At 54.8% G+C, this 16,199-nt stretch overlaps 1 protein-coding gene across 2 annotated transcripts; it reads left to right on the plus strand.

Annotated features, from left to right (window-relative positions):
• The first annotated feature begins 393 nt into the window (after window positions 1-393).
• Osbpl7 (oxysterol binding protein like 7) lies at window positions 394-15,864 on the plus strand. Of its 2 annotated transcripts, XM_048365742.1 has the most exons (23): window positions 394-534; window positions 1,749-1,882; window positions 2,028-2,153; window positions 2,307-2,360; window positions 3,588-3,701; window positions 4,057-4,152; window positions 4,266-4,383; window positions 4,971-5,074; window positions 6,000-6,092; window positions 6,177-6,309; window positions 6,386-6,480; window positions 6,655-6,750; window positions 8,026-8,163; window positions 8,637-8,730; window positions 9,590-9,837; window positions 10,051-10,188; window positions 12,568-12,631; window positions 12,754-12,832; window positions 13,798-13,942; window positions 14,056-14,200; window positions 14,289-14,415; window positions 14,618-14,740; window positions 14,848-15,864. In XM_048365742.1, exons 2-23 carry the CDS (start codon window positions 1,808-1,810, stop codon window positions 14,954-14,956), a joined length of 2,514 nt encoding a protein of 837 aa, XP_048221699.1. In that variant the 5' UTR covers window positions 394-534; window positions 1,749-1,807; the 3' UTR covers window positions 14,957-15,864. The 2 variants fall into 2 exon arrangements, 1 of the variants encoding a protein (XP_048221699.1); XR_007213724.1 differs by lacking the exon at window positions 14,848-15,864 and having other exon boundaries at window positions 14,333-14,415; window positions 14,618-14,735.
• Window positions 15,865-16,199: the final 335 nt, after the last annotated feature.

Below are 16,199 nucleotides of genomic sequence, written 5' to 3' on the forward strand. Positions count from 1 at the left end.
TGTCTGTGGTGTAAGAGGGGGACTTGGGAGGGGGGCCGATAGCTGACCCTTCCCATCACCTTTGCCAGCTCCAAATTTTGTAGTCTATTTCAGATGTAAAAAGAGATGCCAGGGTCAATAAAGAAATGGCCTTGGGCACTCCCTGGGGTCAAGTTCATACTAGTTAGAATAAATCCTATGGCACCACTGGCTGGAGGCTCACAGGCAGCAGTCCTCTGATCTGTCTGTCTGGAACCTTGCTGGGGTGACTGTGTCCCCCATTCCCAAGCCACTTCGGTGGTTGAGCCCTGAGTCCTCCCGGGAGCAGGGGGGCAGAGCTGAGCGGCCGCCCGGAGCTTGGCGGGAGGAGGCGACGGGGGGAGGGGCAGGTGGGGAGATCCGGCTGGAGGGGAGGCTCCCACGTCTCCTTCCTTCCTGGTTCCTGCAGCAGCAGCAGCTGCCACTGCCCAGCTCTGAGAAGGTAGCCGGGTGACTCGGAGACAGTGACTCAGAGGCAGAGCCGGCCAAGGAGCACTGGCGTCCATGGACCTTGAGGTAAGGGGGCCCGATTGGACACCTGCCACTCCCGGGGAGGGCCTCCTTCTACCTAGAGCTGGGGAGTCTGCTTGTCTGGAGACAGGGCTGGGAGGTGGCCGGGTGTGGGGGGGTGCCCACCTGGCTCCCCTCGACCTCCTCTTCCCTACTCACAGCCTCCCCCCACCCCCCAACATCCCTTCGTCCACCTCCCTGCAGGCAGCCCCAGGGGCTAGAACAAGGGCCCAGAGACACCCAAACACCGGAGGAGTTTAGGAACTTTCAATGGCTGATTGTCGGAGCTCTCCCTCGAGTCAGCCTCTTTCAGCGTGGACCCCTGTGCTGTGACCTCCTGGCTACCCTTAGCCTGCCAGCTGCTCTGTCCAGTCCCCTTCCCCGGTCGCTGCCTCCGCTCCTCAGGTGCTCGCTAGCGCTGATCAGGAGATCTGAGCCGCTTCCCCAGCCCCGGGCCAACCTCGCCCCTCCAGTCCCCTCCCCCGGCTCCCACAGACACACACAACCTCATGCATTATTGATATCCCGGTGGAGCCAGGGTGGCCAGGGCCCGTGCCAAGGGCGCCTGTGGGCATTGCTGGGGGACCTGGGCGGACCTTACCGTGTTCTCGGCCACTTCTTCTCCTGCCCACATTGTCTATCAGCTCATGTTCTGCGCCCTCTGTGTGTGGGGGAGGTACTTCTCAGGAGCCACAAGGACTGGGATCATAGAAAGCAGATGGTGTGGCTTTGAGGGTCATTGAGGGCCCAAGGTGGGGATCTTAGAGGGGAGAAGCATGGGGGTGGGGTGGGGAGATAGGAGTTGTCCCCATGGGGGGGGGGGTGGAAATGGGAACCCAAGAGCTAGAGGCTCTGGGGTCCAGTTGGTGAGAATCTGAAGGTTCTTTTGCAAGGCGGTTGTGACAGTGGAGTCACCAAGCCATAGTGATGGGGCCCAGGGGTCCTGGAGGAAGAGGCAGCTGAGTTGATGAGTTCCTGCCTGCCCAGTCTCTGAGGTCTGTTTCCTCTTGGAGACCAGCCTCACCTCTGTCCCCCCACAGGGAATCCTCAGAAGGAAACACCAAAGGTTTCCTGGAGCCCCAGGGTAGGCTCTGAAGGTGGAGTGGCCCAGTTTCTGAGGCTTCCACCACTAGCACAGTCCGCCTGCCCTTAACTTGGTTTGTGGGTGGGGATTGGTGATAGCTAGGTCTGTGTTCAAGTGGTGTCTCTCTTGCTTCTAGGCCCTTCCCCAAGCAAGGTAACATCCTCTACCTTCCAGTCTGCTCTACCCACCTCCTCCATGGACTTCCAAGAAAGGGACAGCCCTTCCCTGGCTGAGAGTACTCAGTCCTTGAAGCCCAGCAGTGCCCAACAGGTCTGAGCAGGGAGCACCATTGCGGGGTGTGTGTGTGTGTGTGTGTGTGTGTGTGTGTGTGCTTGTTTGGGGCCCAGGTGGAAGGGAGTAGATAGGGTGGGCTCATTAGCAACTACTCTTTCTCTCTCTCTGCCCTGAACTGCAGACCTCTGAACTGTGGGAGGTGGTGGAGGAGCCTCGGGGCAGGCTGGGAACAGAAGGCATCATGCCTGAGAAGCAGGAAGGCCACCTGCTCAAAAAGAGGAAGTGGCCTCTGAAGGGCTGGCATAAGGTAGGGCGACAGGGGAAGGGGAGGAGCCACGTGTGGGAGGCTGCTGGGCTGCACTGGTGTTTGTGGATGGAAAAGAAAAGTTTGTGTGTTTGCTCTCTCCCCACCCTGTCCTCTCGGCTGCACCTTCCGGTCCCTTCTGGGGCAACGTCACAGAGGTACTTTGTGCTTGAGGATGGGATCCTGCACTACGCCACCACCAGGCAAGACGTAAGTCAGGCCCTGGCTCAAGGGGTGTGAGAGGAGTCTTTTCTAGAACGCTCTGAGCAGGTGTAGGTGTGGTGTGGGGGGGGATATGGAATCAGCCAGAGCAGGGTGTGAATCTGGGGGTACGCTATTTGCTGAGTGTGTTCTGGGAAATGTATATGGCTCTCTGGATCTTCTGGCTTTTTGACTTGCAGACAACCAACTGTAGATCAAAAAAAGGGAAAAGGGGCTGGGGATATGGCCTAGTGGCAAGAGTGCTTGCCTCGTATACATGAGGCCCTGGGTTCAATTCCCCAGCACCACATATACAGAAAATGGCCAGAAGTGGCGCTGTGGCTCAAGTGGCAGAATGCTAGTCTTGAGTAAAAAAAGAAACCAGGGACGGTGCTCAGGCCCTGAGTCCAAGCCCCAGGACTGGCAAAAAAAAACAACCCAAAAAACAAAAAAAGTCATATATATTATAAAATATTACATATATATTAAATTGAGTCTTTACTGATCATGTACAGTTTCTTCTTGTCGTTATTCCCTGAACAATCCAATATTATAGCTGTTTACATAGTATTTACACAATATTAGGTACTATATGTAATCTAGAGGTAACTTAAAGGGTATACTCAGGCGAGTATACATGGGTTTTATGCAAATACTACCTTTTTATACAAGGGTCCTTTTTTGGGGTGTGGGTGTGTGTGTGTGTGTGTGTGTGTGTGTGTGTGTGTGTGTTATGGGACTTGAACTCTGGGCCTGGGCACTGTCCCTGAGCTCTTCAGCTCAAGGATGCTAAGGGACAACTATACTTCCCTGGATGTCAGGATCCTTCTCATACAACAAGGAGCATGCCTGCATACCTATAAAGTTGTTATCATGGGCTCTGGGGGAAGAATGCACTATAAGATCTCTAGATGCTGCTGGGTACCAACTGTGTGCCCAAGGAATGGGAGCTTTCTCACCCTAGTCCTTGTCCCTATTCTCAGCTGGGAATAAGGAGCGAGGCTATACTCCCAGGTTTCCTCCAGGTGTTGTTTCCTTCTTCTGCCATGCAGATCCTTGCTCTTTGACTTCCTAGAGCTCAGCGAGCAACTGGATACAATAGAGCATTGTGTAAACAGGAAACGATTGACAATGCCCTTCTAGTGTGACTTGGACTTGAGGGTGAATTGCTGCCTGGCTCTTGAACCTGGAGGGGCCTAAAACCAACCCCTGTCTTCTACTAATCCTCCACCCCAGATCACCAAGGGGAAACTCCATGGCTCCATTGATGTCCGGCTGTCAGTCATGTCCATCAACAAAAAGGCTCAGCGCATTGACCTGGATACTGAAGACAACATCTACCACCTCAAGGTGACATCTGGGAGCCAGCAAATGTTCTGGTCACTATCTTGGCAGAGGTGCTGTGGCCCAGGCCCAGAGACTCAGGGTCTGTGGGGCTCAGAATCTTTTCCTAAGTTGCCAAAAAGAAAGTTGCCATCATAAAACAGCCAAAGGCAGATCCACCCTGCCGATGGTTATGTGAAGAGACACAGAGCCAAGGCTCCCGCACTTGGGATGATGCACTCTGCCAGCCTACAGGAGGGAGGGGGTTGCACAAATTAGTAGAGAGAACCCCTCTTGCTTGGGGTCCAGAGCCCCAAATTCTTACTCCTGGAAAGTAGACCCTTCCTTCAGATATCACTCCTTTTCTCCAACGCTTCTGCAGATCAAATCCCAGGACCTTTTCCAAAGCTGGGTGGCCCAGCTCCGTGCCCACCGGCTGGCACAGCGCTTAGACATGCCCAGCACTGCTCATCGGAAGGTAGGACGGGCCCCAGGATGAGATGGGGGCCAATTCGGGATGGTGGCTGGGGGAAACTGTGAGACCAGGGGAGGTGGACACCATCCTTCCTGACCCTTGGTTTATGCCCACAGGTTCCTGGCACCCAACGTCTAACAACAAGCAGTGCCTCGGCCCTGCCTGGTGTTGGACCTCGGGAAAAGGTGTCTTCCTGGCTGAGGGACAGTGATAGCCTAGACCGCTGCTCTCACGGTAAGGGTTCTAGGCCAGCACCCGCGTGGGGAAAGCCCAAGCTGTTGGGTCTAGGTGACATCAGAAGGATAGGGAGCCCCAATCTGATAGTAGAGATACTTCTACCTCCAGGGTGATCACATCTCCTTGGTGGACCCTCCCCTAAGGGGCCCCAATCTTACAGAGGAAAAATACAACTTGTACTAGACACATAGATCAGGGCCAGACTCCTGACAAAGACACTCAATGCCATGGTGGGCAAAAGTCCACGGAGAGAGTGTGCTTTAGAAGTCGGTTCCAGCAGTAGGAGACAGAGATGTCGGCCCTGAGAGGGAAATGTCCACCAAGATCAGGAGAGAGGGAGAGTACTTGGCGTGTGCATAGGAGCAGAGGTGAGGGTGGTCTGCAGACAGGGCAGAGATGGAGCTGCAGGCCTCCTAGGAAGGCAGCAGAGGCTTGTAAGTGCTTTAGACTCATCTAGAAAAGTGGTGGGTGGTGTGAGGGTTTCCTTGGCTGCTGGTGACATCTTTGGAGGAGGAAGGAAGCCACAGAGTAGATCGGGACCCCTGGCTGGTACTGGGAGATTAACATCCTCCTTTCTCCCCCAGCTCTCTCGGAGTGTCAGGGGAAGCTGCAGGAACTACACAGACTCCTCCAGAGCCTGGAGTCCTTGCACCGAATCCCCTCCGCCCCTGTCATCCCTACACACCAGGTAAGGGCTGGGGTGGAGGCAGGGGCTACCCAGGGCCTCTCCTCCTCTCCTTCTAGGAGAGATACTCATTTCTCTCCACATCACTGTGATTTTCTTTCCTTTCCTTCCTTCCTTCCTTTTTTTTTTTTTTTTTTTTTGCCAGTCCTGGGGCTTGGACTCAGGGCCTGAGCACTGTCCCTGGCTTCTTTGCTCAAGGCTAGCACTCTACCACTTGAGCCACAGCGCCACTTCCAGCTTTTTCTGTATATGTGGTACTGAGGAATCAAACCCAGGGCTTCATGCATGCAAGGCAAACACTCTACCACTAGGCCATATTCCCAGCCTTTCTTTTCCTTTTCTTTTTTCTTTCTTTCTTTCTCTCTTTCTTCCATTCTTTCTCTCTTTCTTTCTTTCTTTCCTTTCTTTCTTTTTCTTTCTTTCCTTCCTTCCTTCTTTCCTTCCTTCCTTCCTCCCTTCCTTCCTTTCCTCTCTCTCTCTCTCTCTCTCTCTTCCTTTCTTCCTTTGTCAGTGGTGGATCTTGAACTCAGTGCCTGGATGCTGTCTTTGAGTCTTCTCAAGGCTAGCACTTTTCCACTTTGAGTCACAACTCTGCTTCCAGATTTTAGGTGGTTCATTGGTGATAAGAGTCTCACAGACTTTCCTGAGAGCTAGCTTTGAACCTCAATCTTCAGCCTCCTGAATAGCTAAGATTACAGGCGTGAGCCACTTGGCTCACTGTGATTTTCTGAAGAGCCACTTACTGCTTACCTGTCTCTCCTGGTCCAGCCAGCCCTGAGGCTGGCTGTGAGCAACTTCCTGTGGTCACACCGCTCTTGGGGTGCCACACCCTATGCCCCTGGGGTCACCTGTGTTATCCTCCATGCCTTTCCCAAGTGTGGCTTGTGGCTGCTAGTCAAATGCAATTGTCCCGATCTCAACCTGCCAGGCCTCCGTGACAGCAGAGAGACCCAAGAAGGGAAAACGGACCAGTCGCATGTGGTGCACGCAGAGCTTTGCCAAGGATGACACCATTGGACGGGTGAGGTGGAGTGCGGGCCCCAAGTTGCAGGGGGTGGGGTGCCCAGGAGGATGTTGTCTTTTCACCCCACTCCCTTTCATACAGGTTGGTCGTCTCCATGGCTCTGTTCCCAACCTGTCCCGCTACCTGGAGTCTCGAGACTCCTCAGGTCCCCGTGGGCTGCCACCCCCAGACTATGCCCACCTGCAGCGCAGTTTCTGGGCCCTGGCTCAGAAGGGTGAGTGGACACTGGGGTGGGGGGACAGAGAGGAGTGGGAGGACAAGAGTCTGATGGGCCTGCCCTTGCCTGACAGTACACAGCTCCCTCAGCAGCGTCCTGGCTGCCCTCACCACTGAACGGGACCGACTGAGGGACCTGCACCTGGGCTCGGAGCTGTCGCGGATGGGGGTGAGCCTTGGGGATGGTGGGGCGTGCTGGTTGGGGGAGGGCTCCAGGCAGAGACCTTCATCAGTACCAGATCCTGGGCTGAGAGGACGGCCCAGGCAGACCCTGCGGAGGAGGAAGTGGCAGGCTGGGGAGGACTTCAGTTTCTGGCCCCTGCCCTCTCATCTTCGGCCTCAGGGCTCCGAGGCTCCAGCCGGGCAGAGGCGCCTGCACTCTCTGTCCATCTCCTCAGACACCACCGCGGACTCCTTCAGCTCCCTCAATCCTGAGGAGGTAAGGAGCACGGTGGCTGAAGGGGCTATGTTTCTGGTGCCATTTTTCCTGGCTGGAATGAAGGCCTGGGTGGTAGAAAAGCTCATTTTTATTACTGAAATAGCCGAGATAGGTTGGACACTCGTGGTTCATGCCTATAATCCTAACTACTCAGGAGGTTGGGATTGTGGTTTGAAACAGGCCCAGGCAGACAAGTCTGTGAGACTCCTATCTCCAGTTAACCAGTAAAGAGCCAGAAGTAAAGGTACAGCTCAAGTGGTAGAGTGTCAGCCTTGAGCAAAAAGCCAAGTGACAACATGTGGCCCTGAGTTCAAGCCCCAGGGAAATTTTTCCTTTTTTTTTTTTTTTTTTTTTTTTTTGCCAGTCCTGGGGCTTGAACTCAGGGCCTGGTCACTGTCCCTGAACTTCCTTTTGTTCAAGGTTAGCACTCTGCCACTTGAGCCACAGCGCCACTTCCAGCCTTTTCTGCGTATGTGGTACTGAGGAATCGAACCCAGGGCTTCATGCATGCTAGGCAAGCACTCTACCACTAAGCCACATTCCCAGCACCTCCTTTTTAGCATGCTGGTCCACTTGAGCCACACCTCCAGCCTTTTTGTTTGTATTTGCTCATGAGATAGGGTTTCACTAACTTTAACTTTGCCTAGAATGGCTTTGAAATCTTGATCCTCCTGCCTTTTCCCCCCGAGTACCAGAGATTACATGCGTGCGCCACCACGCTCAGCCTACACAGCTTTTTATTTTTTCCCCACACAGCTATTTTTGTCTGATCCTTAACATCCACAGAAAGCTATTACTTTGATTTAGAGTCCATGAAGGTGATGATTATTCGTCTCCACATGATAAAACGGAGGGCCAAAGAATCTTAACTGGTTAGGACCAGGCTCCCACTGTTGTGAACTGGACTCTCGGGCTGGACTCCATGGGTCTGAATCGGGCTCCACGGTAGACCAGCCTACTGAGCTGAGCCTCAGTGCCCTGATGGGGCACCACCCTTGTAAAGTACCGGTGGGTGTCAGGACTGAATGACTCAACAGGGCAAAAGGACTCAGAGTCAGTGCCAGGAAGTGTGAGCAGTGATTATGGACCCCATGAGCTCTCCTCTCAGGCTGCAGTTTGTGCCCCACCCCCTCTCCCTTGCCTCTGCCTGCTCAGCAGGTGTCAGGCTCTGAGTCCCTGGGAAACTTCCCTCTGGGAGGAAATGGTCTGCCAGGAGGAGGCCTACCTGGCCTCCAATGTGGCCTCTGGGGCCTGATGCCCATCTGGCTCCCACAGCAAGAAGCTCTGTACATGAAGGGCCGAGAGCTGACCCCCCAGCTGTCCCAGAGCAGCGTCCTGTCCCTTGCCGACTCCCACACAGAGTTCTTTGATGCCTGCGAGGTTCTGCTTTCCGCCAGCTCTTCAGAGAATGAGGTGAGGGAGGAGGAAGCTGGCCAGGAGAGGGGAAGGACTTTGGGGAGATGCAGGTGGGCCCAGAGAGACCATGTGGTTTTGCACATCAATCTCTGCTGGATCTCATCTTCTAATTCAATGTGTCATCCCCACTGGGTTCTCTGAAATGACTTCAGGTCTACCTCCAATCATCTTCCCATGACCCCTTTTTACCTCCCTGTCTCCCTAAACTCTGCATCTTCCCTTGGTGTCCTGCAAGTTTTTCCAAGTTCTCTCATTGTAGTTGAGCTCCAGGTCCTCCCCTCCTAGGAGGAGGCTGGGCACATTCTACCACATTAGACCTCCCAGGGGAGGGTTTGGGGGCTCAGAGGCCCCCCTTCTTTCTCTCTCTTCCTCCCAAAGGGATAGCTGGGCACATTCTTGCTGGGTCATGGACACTGCCCAGCTGCTTGGGGAGGCCCAGGCCGCCCAGCTTGTCCTATGTTCTGGCACAGGGCTCTGAGGAAGAAGAGTCGTGTACCAGTGAAATCACTACCAGCCTGTCTGAGGAGGTGCTGGACCTCAGGGGAGCTGAGTGCTACCAGAAAGGTACCCACTGGGGGTGTGGACAGGGGATGGTCTGGAAGGGCTCTCAAGAGATGGAGACGCTATGTTTACCCAGGGCCCAAGGCCCATGTAGAGGCCATCCCCGTGGTGACTAGAGGGTTAATGGTTTTGGATGCTGACCCCAATAGGTTTAGGCCTGGTTCTGGTTTTTGTCCCAAAGGCAAGGATACTTGCCTAGGGCCTGACACAAAAAGAGAAGGTCCCACAGGGCCTGAAAAATAGACAGAAAGCCCCACTTTGCCAGTTTTTGTGTTGTTTTCTTTTTTAGCAGATTGGTTTGGAGCCTCTCATGTTATTTAGGCCTTTTCCCCTCTTCCATAAAAGAGACAGAATAATCTACATCTTTTGTGTGTAGATGTGCCAGTACTGGGGTTCAAACTCAGGCCTAGCACTTTTGCCATAACTTACTCCACTCAAACCTGGCACTCTACCACGTGAGCTGCACCTCTACTTCCAGCTTTTCGCTGGTTAACTGAAGGTAAGATGCTCTCGGATTTGTCTGCCCAGGCTGACTTTGAGCTCCAGTCCTTAGATCCCAACCTCCTGAGCAGCTAGGATTACAGGCATGAACCAACCACTAGTACATGGTTAAAAATCTAATCGTGTGCTCTCTTCTGCTTCTAAAGGGATCACAGGCAAGGAGAGGGGGCTCTGGGGACTTCTTGGACATTGTCCATAGCAAGGGAACTGCCCTCTCTGGGTAGCTAGATCATTGGTTACCCTGCCCACTGTGGGCAGAGAAGGGCCCTGGGCATGAGCATATCTACCAGCACAGACAGGGGCCTGCTGGGTCTGGAGTGCCAGTGTCCGTGGGAGACTGACATGGAGGGGTTGGCCCCAGGGGGGTATGTTCCAGGGAGAGCTCCTGGGCCCCCCCGCCGCCGCTGCCTGCCAGCTGCCAGTGGGCCCGGGGTGGATGTGAGTCTGTGGAACATCCTGCGTAACAACATTGGCAAAGACCTGTCCAAGGTGTCGATGCCCGTGCAGCTCAACGAGCCACTCAACACGTTGCAGCGGCTCTGTGAGGAGCTGGAGTACAGCAGCCTCCTGGACCAGGCCAGCCGCGTGGCCGACCCTTGCGAGCGCATGGTACCTGCCCAAGGCTCTTCCCCGTGAACCCCCATCTCCCAGAGTCCCGTCTCGCAAATCCTTGCCTCCCAAAGTCCTATCTGGGTAGATCCTTGTGTTTGGAGTTCCTCATCAAGACCCCAGACTTTGCTTATGGTGGGCTGGTGTCCCCTTCCCAAGACTCCCCTCTCCACTCTCTTAACCCTTGTGGTGTTGTCCCTGCCTTTCCTGCAGGTGTACATAGCAGCCTTTGCTGTCTCGGCCTACTCCTCCACGTACCACCGGGCAGGCTGCAAGCCCTTCAACCCTGTCCTGGGGGAGACCTATGAGTGTGAGCGGCCGGACCGGGGATTCCGCTTCATCAGCGAGCAGGTATAGTCCCCTGGGGTGGGAGGGCCAGCCTCTAGGGCTGGAGCAGGAGAGGATCTGGGCTTCAGGGACCTCAGGATGGATGAGTAGCACCACCAAGGCATGGGGAAGAGCATGATGCAGAGCCTGTGCCAGGCCCAGTGGCACATGATAGAGAGAGAGGTCTGTGCTCCCTATAGGAGGCTGATGGAAACAGGCCTGGGGGAGGGTCCTGGAAATGGTACTCAGGAAGGCATGCTCTAGGAGGTGACCTCCATCCAGGTCTTGAAGGATGACTGGGAGAAAGCCAAGGAGTGGAGAAACTTGGGGAGCTGGGGTATCCCAGACAGTGTGAAGGAGGAAGTGGAGAGGTCAAGAAGGTTAAAGATAGAACTGGAAGGCAGGGAAGGCTCGACCCTGAGGAGACTTGTCGGAGAAAAAGTGCAGCATTCTGGGGTTCTGTTTGTTTTTAATCCTGAAGGCAGTGGGGAGGTGGGTGGGATTTGGAGCAGTAAAGCAGCATGCTCAGATCTGGGCTGTGTAAAGAACATAGTGGCTGTGTAAAGAATGCAGGCAGTGGTGTGTGACAGTTGCCAGAGGCTGTTAAAGCCGTCTCTGTAAGAGCTGAGGGAGTCCTGCACTTGGCTGTGGCACGCTGAGTTCAAGAGCTCTTTGTGTGCTGCCCTTGACAGGACTCAAGGGTCAGCAGGATGGAGAGGAACATGGGGCAGTGGCCCTTTGCCAGGCACCATGGTATGTGCTGGGTGGAGAACTCTGCTCCAAGGCAACTTCTCATGGGAGACACACCTGAAACAGGTCTAGAGGGGAATCATGGCAGTGCAGGGATGGGGAGCTGGTCAGTGGGAGGAAGGAGTTAGGAGGGATTCAGTGGGTCTGTGGAGGTGGTGGTTGTCAGGATGGAAACTGAGAGAGGGAGGCATGCCGCCATGTAGGCTAGACTTCTACAGATGCCACATTGACTCTGAGGTCAGGGGCCTGCAGCTTTGTGGAGCTAGCAGATCTGGGAGTGGTCATTTTAGAGGGTGGGAAATGTCATCAAGGACACCCTCTGGGGCATGTGTGAGCAGGAGGGCAAATGGTCTGTGGTCCTGGGAGTGTCAGGTATGGTTTCGTTGTTGTTTTTGCCAGTCCTGGGGCTTGAACTCAGGGCCTGAGCACTGTCCCTAAGCTTCTTTTGCTCAAGGCTAGCACTCTTAGCATTTGAGCCACAGCTTCACTTCTGGCTTTTTTTTTTTTTTTGGTAATTTATTGGAGATAAGAACAAGCTAATTAATTGGAAATAAGAGTCCCATGGATTTGTCTGCCCGGGGCTGGCTTTAAACTTCAATCCTCAGATTTCAGCCTCTTGAGTAGCTAGGATTAAGGTGTGAGCCACCAGCGCCTGGCAGGATTTGTGGGAAGATGGTAACAATTTGAAATAGTACAACTGAGTGCACAGTAGGAAACGAGTTTCCCACCCCTGCAGAGATGTGTAGAAAGGGAAGGCTTGCTCATTGAGATGGCACAGAAAAGGGAGAAGATTGAGAGGGCTGAGAAGCTGTGGAGGAAGGGGCAGGGTGTGACATCCAGGGGCCTTGCCTGCCCTTTGACATGGGAGCAGAGGTTGTAAAGAGACTAGCTTGGGTCCAGGCCCTTGTAGGGCTGAGAGGAGCCGGGCTGCCAGAGGTACTGCTGTGTGGAAATGAAAAGGTCTCCCTGTGTGTATGGGGAAAGCTTGGAGCCAGCGGTGCACAGAGGAGTCTGTGCCCGCATTTCCGGAGAGCAGGGGGAGCAGGTTGCTAAGGGTCGTAGGGGAGAGACTAGAAGGGAAGCAAAGGTGGAGTTGGCAGACCCGGAGAAAGCAGAACCGTTTGGGAGGACATCTTGGCCAGTGTTGTGGGGGGACAGGGAACAGGGAGAGGAGGGAGGAGGGAGAGCTATGGGATATTGGAGTTGAAGGTCACAGTGGGCGCCGTTCCAAGTGAGGACAAGGCCGAGTGTTTGCAAGCGTGTGGGGTGGAGCCAGATGGTGTGATCAGCTTTCAGCAGAGGAGATTGGGGAGAGAAGAGGGTCCTCAGGGGAAGGGCTGGGTTTCAGGCTGGGCACAAGGTAGAGGCCATTGGCACTGTTGGTGGGGGGGACTATCTAGGTCTGAGCAGGGCTGTTCAAGGGCATCATTGGCAGGGCTACGGGGGGAGAAGGCAAGAGGAAGAACAGAGAGCCTTGTGGAGAGAAGAGAGGATGTGGATTTGGAGGGTGGCCAAGGATGCTAGGAACCAGAGACCTGGTTCCCAGGGAGCTGGGGTGGGAGCAGGGAGCTTTGAGAGGCCCCCCCCACAGTGCTCAGCGTAGACCCCAGGCTTCCTAGGGACAGCCTCAAAAGCACTGCTTTGCTCACCAAGGTCTCCCACCACCCTCCCATCTCGGCATGCCACGCAGAGTCTGACAACTTCATCTTTTGGCAAGGTGAGGGGCTGGGCTGGGGAGATGGGGGGGAGGGGGTAAAGGACAGCCAGGAAGTGGCTGGGACACCCTCTGAGCTTCTCTCTGCTGTTTCCTTCCCTCCTCCCACCTCACCCCAACTCTAGACATGAAGTGGAAGAACAAGTTCTGGGGCAAATCCCTAGAGATTGTGCCTGTGGGGACAGTCAATGTCAGCCTTCCCAGGTGAGTACCGGAAACACCCAGCAGCCAAGCCTGCCCCCAGGCTGCTCATGGGGGCCTGTGCTCCCAAGATGCTGGAACCTGTGGCCATGCGTGTACATTTTATACCTGCTAAGAAAAAAGGTGAGAAGCCTTAGAGCAGTAAAGATGGAGGGGCTCGATGAATTCTGACTGATTGGGTATCTTGCACAGCTTTGACCATGATTCACGGTAAGAGGTGAACTACACACACATACACACACACCCCTAAATTGATGTCAAGATTAATGGGTCACAACCCCACTTGGAAAAAAAACAAAAAAACTCATCTAAGCTCATCCTGCAGGGGTTGGAGGCATGGCTTAGTTGACAGAGTGCTAGGCAATGAGCCAAAGCATCAGGTACTGAGTTCGAGTCCCTGTCTCACACCTAAAAACTTAAAAAAAAAAAAAAGCTCATTCTGCAGGTGGGTAACTGAAACCAGAGGAAAAAAGGAGGCTTATTCAGACTGGCAGGGACCTTTCATCCGTTCATCTTCATTTCCTTCTTCTTTTTTTTTTTTTTTTCCTGCCAGTAGTGGGGCTTGAACTTAGGGCCTCATACTCTCATTTAACCTTTTTTCTCAAAGTTGGTACTCTACTACTTGAGCCACCCTTCCATGTCTAGCTTTTTGTTGGTGGTTGATTGGCGATAGGAGTCTCATGGACTTTCCTGCCTGGGCCGGCTTCCAAACAAGATTCTCAGATCTCAGCCTTCTGAGTAGCTAGGGTTCCAGGCGTGAGCCACCAGTGCCTGGCTTTTACCTCCATCTCTTAGGAGCTTGAGTGTTTGGCAAGAGACATGTTCATTCCATGTCCTGTGGGGGAGTGGCCGACACCCTTGCCGTCCCCAGCACCACGTGACCTGTACCAGTGAGATGGGCATCCTTCCACCCCCTATCACATGTTTCCGGGCCCCGTCACTACCCTCCAAAGCCCTGTCTCGCTCAGGTTTGGGGATCACTTTGAATGGAATAAGGTGACGTCCTGCATTCACAACATCCTGAGTGGCCAGCGCTGGATCGAGCACTATGGGGAGGTGCTCATCCGGAACACGCAGGACAGCTCCTGCCACTGCAAGATCACTTTCTGCAAGGTGGGTGTGGCCCATCCTACCACACCTGCCCACTCCCAGCAGCCCCTGCTTCTCCAGCCACTCTGGGTGAGGGTCAAAGGAAACTCCTTCAGGCCTTGGCTTTTCCACCCTAGGCCAAATACTGGAGTTCCAATGTCCACGAGGTCCAGGGTGCCGTGCTGAGCCGCAGCGGCCGTGTCCTCCACCGCCTCTTTGGGAAGTGGAATGAGGGGCTGTATCGGGGTCCCCCACCAGGGGGCCAGTGCATCTGGAAACCCAGTAAGTAGGGTCATCAGGGCAAGCTGGGCAGGATGAGGGGAACTGTGGCACCGGACCCCTGCCCCAGCCCTTTACCTCACCCCCTTAGACTCCATGCCCCCAGACCACGAGCGCAACTTCGGCTTCACTCAGTTTGCCTTGGAGCTGAATGAGCTGACGGCAGAGCTGAAACGGACCTTGCCATCCACAGATACAAGGCTGCGGCCTGACCAGAGGTCAGTGCCCCAACCCAGGTACCCCGCCCCCCCCCCCCCAGGCCCAATGCCCCAGCCCCAATGCCTCTGCAAGAAAGTCCCTCCTTGCGGGCCTTCTGCAGAGCCTGGAGCTGCCACAAGGAAATCGCCAGGCAGGGCAAAAGAGGCTTTGTTTGCGCTACCCGAGGGTAGCAACCCCCCTGACTGGGATCTGGATCTTCAGGTACCTGGAGGAAGGGAATATCCAGGCTGCAGAGGCCCAGAAGCGGAGGATCGAGCAGTTGCAGCGAGACAGAAGGAGGGTGATGGAGGAGAACAACATCGTCCACCAGGCTCGCTTCTTCAGGTGCCCCGCCTTGCTTTCCACTTGGAGTGGGCTCACCGGGGGAGGCGGGACCCAGGGCCCAGCTTGCGTGCTGCTGCCCCCTGCCCACACCCACCCTCTTCCCCCAGGCGGCAGACGGACAGCAGTGGCAAGGAGTGGTGGGTGACTAACCACACGTACTGGAGGCTGCGTGCTGAGCCCGGCTATGGGAACCTGGACGGGGCTGTGCTTTGGTAGCCCTGGCCCTGGGGCAGGAGGCTCAGGATCGGCTTTCCTCCTGCCCCTACCTCTACCACGGACCCATGGGTGAGGCTAGGCTCCCCCCTCAGGCAGCCCTGGCCCCAGCTCTCTCCCCTCTGCTGGCCAGAGGGACTGCAGCTTAGCTCACCCCCACTCCACAGTTGGGGTTGGGGTCAAAGCAGAGTCTGTTGCTCCAGTCTTGTTGCTCCAACAACTGGCATGTGAGATCCTTCTTGCTCTGTCATTCCCCTTTCGATCCCCCTAGGGATGCTTGGGGGGAAACGCTAGGCTCCTCAGATCTGTTCCCCATTTCAGTGCCTTCCTAGGACACAGTGGACCCCCCCCCTTGATAATCCCCAAGCTTTTTGTCGCCAGGGTCCTGGCCTCACTGTGTGAGGTTCGAGTAAGTGAAGGAAATGAGATGGCCTTTTCTCCCACTTGCCCCAACTCCAGTCTCTGCCCCTCGGCCCCTATCCAGCAGGCCTTCCTCCAGCTCCCTTTGGCTGGTCCCTGGCCCTCCTCTTCCTGCATCCCCCTCCTCCCGAACTACAAAGCTCCTGCAGACTCCTGCTGTTCCTGATCCTCCTGTGGACCCTTCCATCTCAGCTCAGCAGATGCCCCAGAGCGGACAAGGCCTCTCCCAAAGGTGGAGAGCAGCCTGAGAAGCCTGGCCTCAGGCCCACGGGGAGGGAGTGCGCAGGCGTGAGTGTAAAAGTCATGTAGGAGTGTGTATGTGTGTGTGCGTGTGCGCACGTGTGCCTGTGTCCTGCTTGCAGGCGAGCAGGATTCTTCAATGTAGCCTGGACACCCACTGGACGTCCACCATCACTGCTGCTCATTTGCTCAGTTGGCCTCTGAGTCAGGTGAATTGCTATGACATTCCAAGCTCCAATAAAAACTGATCCAGACATCGGCCTCTGACCTCATTGGAGAAAAAAAAAAATGTTTTTAAGCTCCTCGGGTGGCCCATAGCCTTGAATCATATCCCTTACCCTCCATTGAAACATTGAAACACACACTCTTAGCCACTTAGCCGGAATAATGTGCCTTATTTGGGAACAGGGTCTTTCCAAATTCAGTGAAATTTAAGAGTCATAAGGGATTCGGGTAGCCCATCATTCAGTGACTGTTTCCTTATAAGAAAAGAACGCTGGGCACACAGACCTACCCAGGGAGGAGAGGACCATGGGAAACAGGACATTTGGGAGTGGGCTGGATGGGCAGGCACATGGGCAGATTG

The sequence above is a fragment of the Perognathus longimembris genome, chromosome 17 (assembly GCF_023159225.1).
Source record: "Perognathus longimembris pacificus isolate PPM17 chromosome 17, ASM2315922v1, whole genome shotgun sequence".
NCBI lineage: Eukaryota > Metazoa > Chordata > Mammalia > Rodentia > Heteromyidae > Perognathus > Perognathus longimembris.

Excerpts from the sequence above, each read along its gene's own strand:
- Osbpl7 (XM_048365742.1), top strand. The coding sequence starts at position 1,808 with ATGGACTTCCAAGAAAGGGACAGCCCTTCCCTGGCTGAGAGTACTCAG. Across the intron at positions 3,702-4,056 it reads ACAACATCTACCACCTCAAG|ATCAAATCCCAGGACCTTTT; the intron begins GTGACATCTGGG and ends ACGCTTCTGCAG. Across the intron at positions 12,833-13,797 it reads GTCAATGTCAGCCTTCCCAG|GTTTGGGGATCACTTTGAAT; the intron begins GTGAGTACCGGA and ends TGTCTCGCTCAG.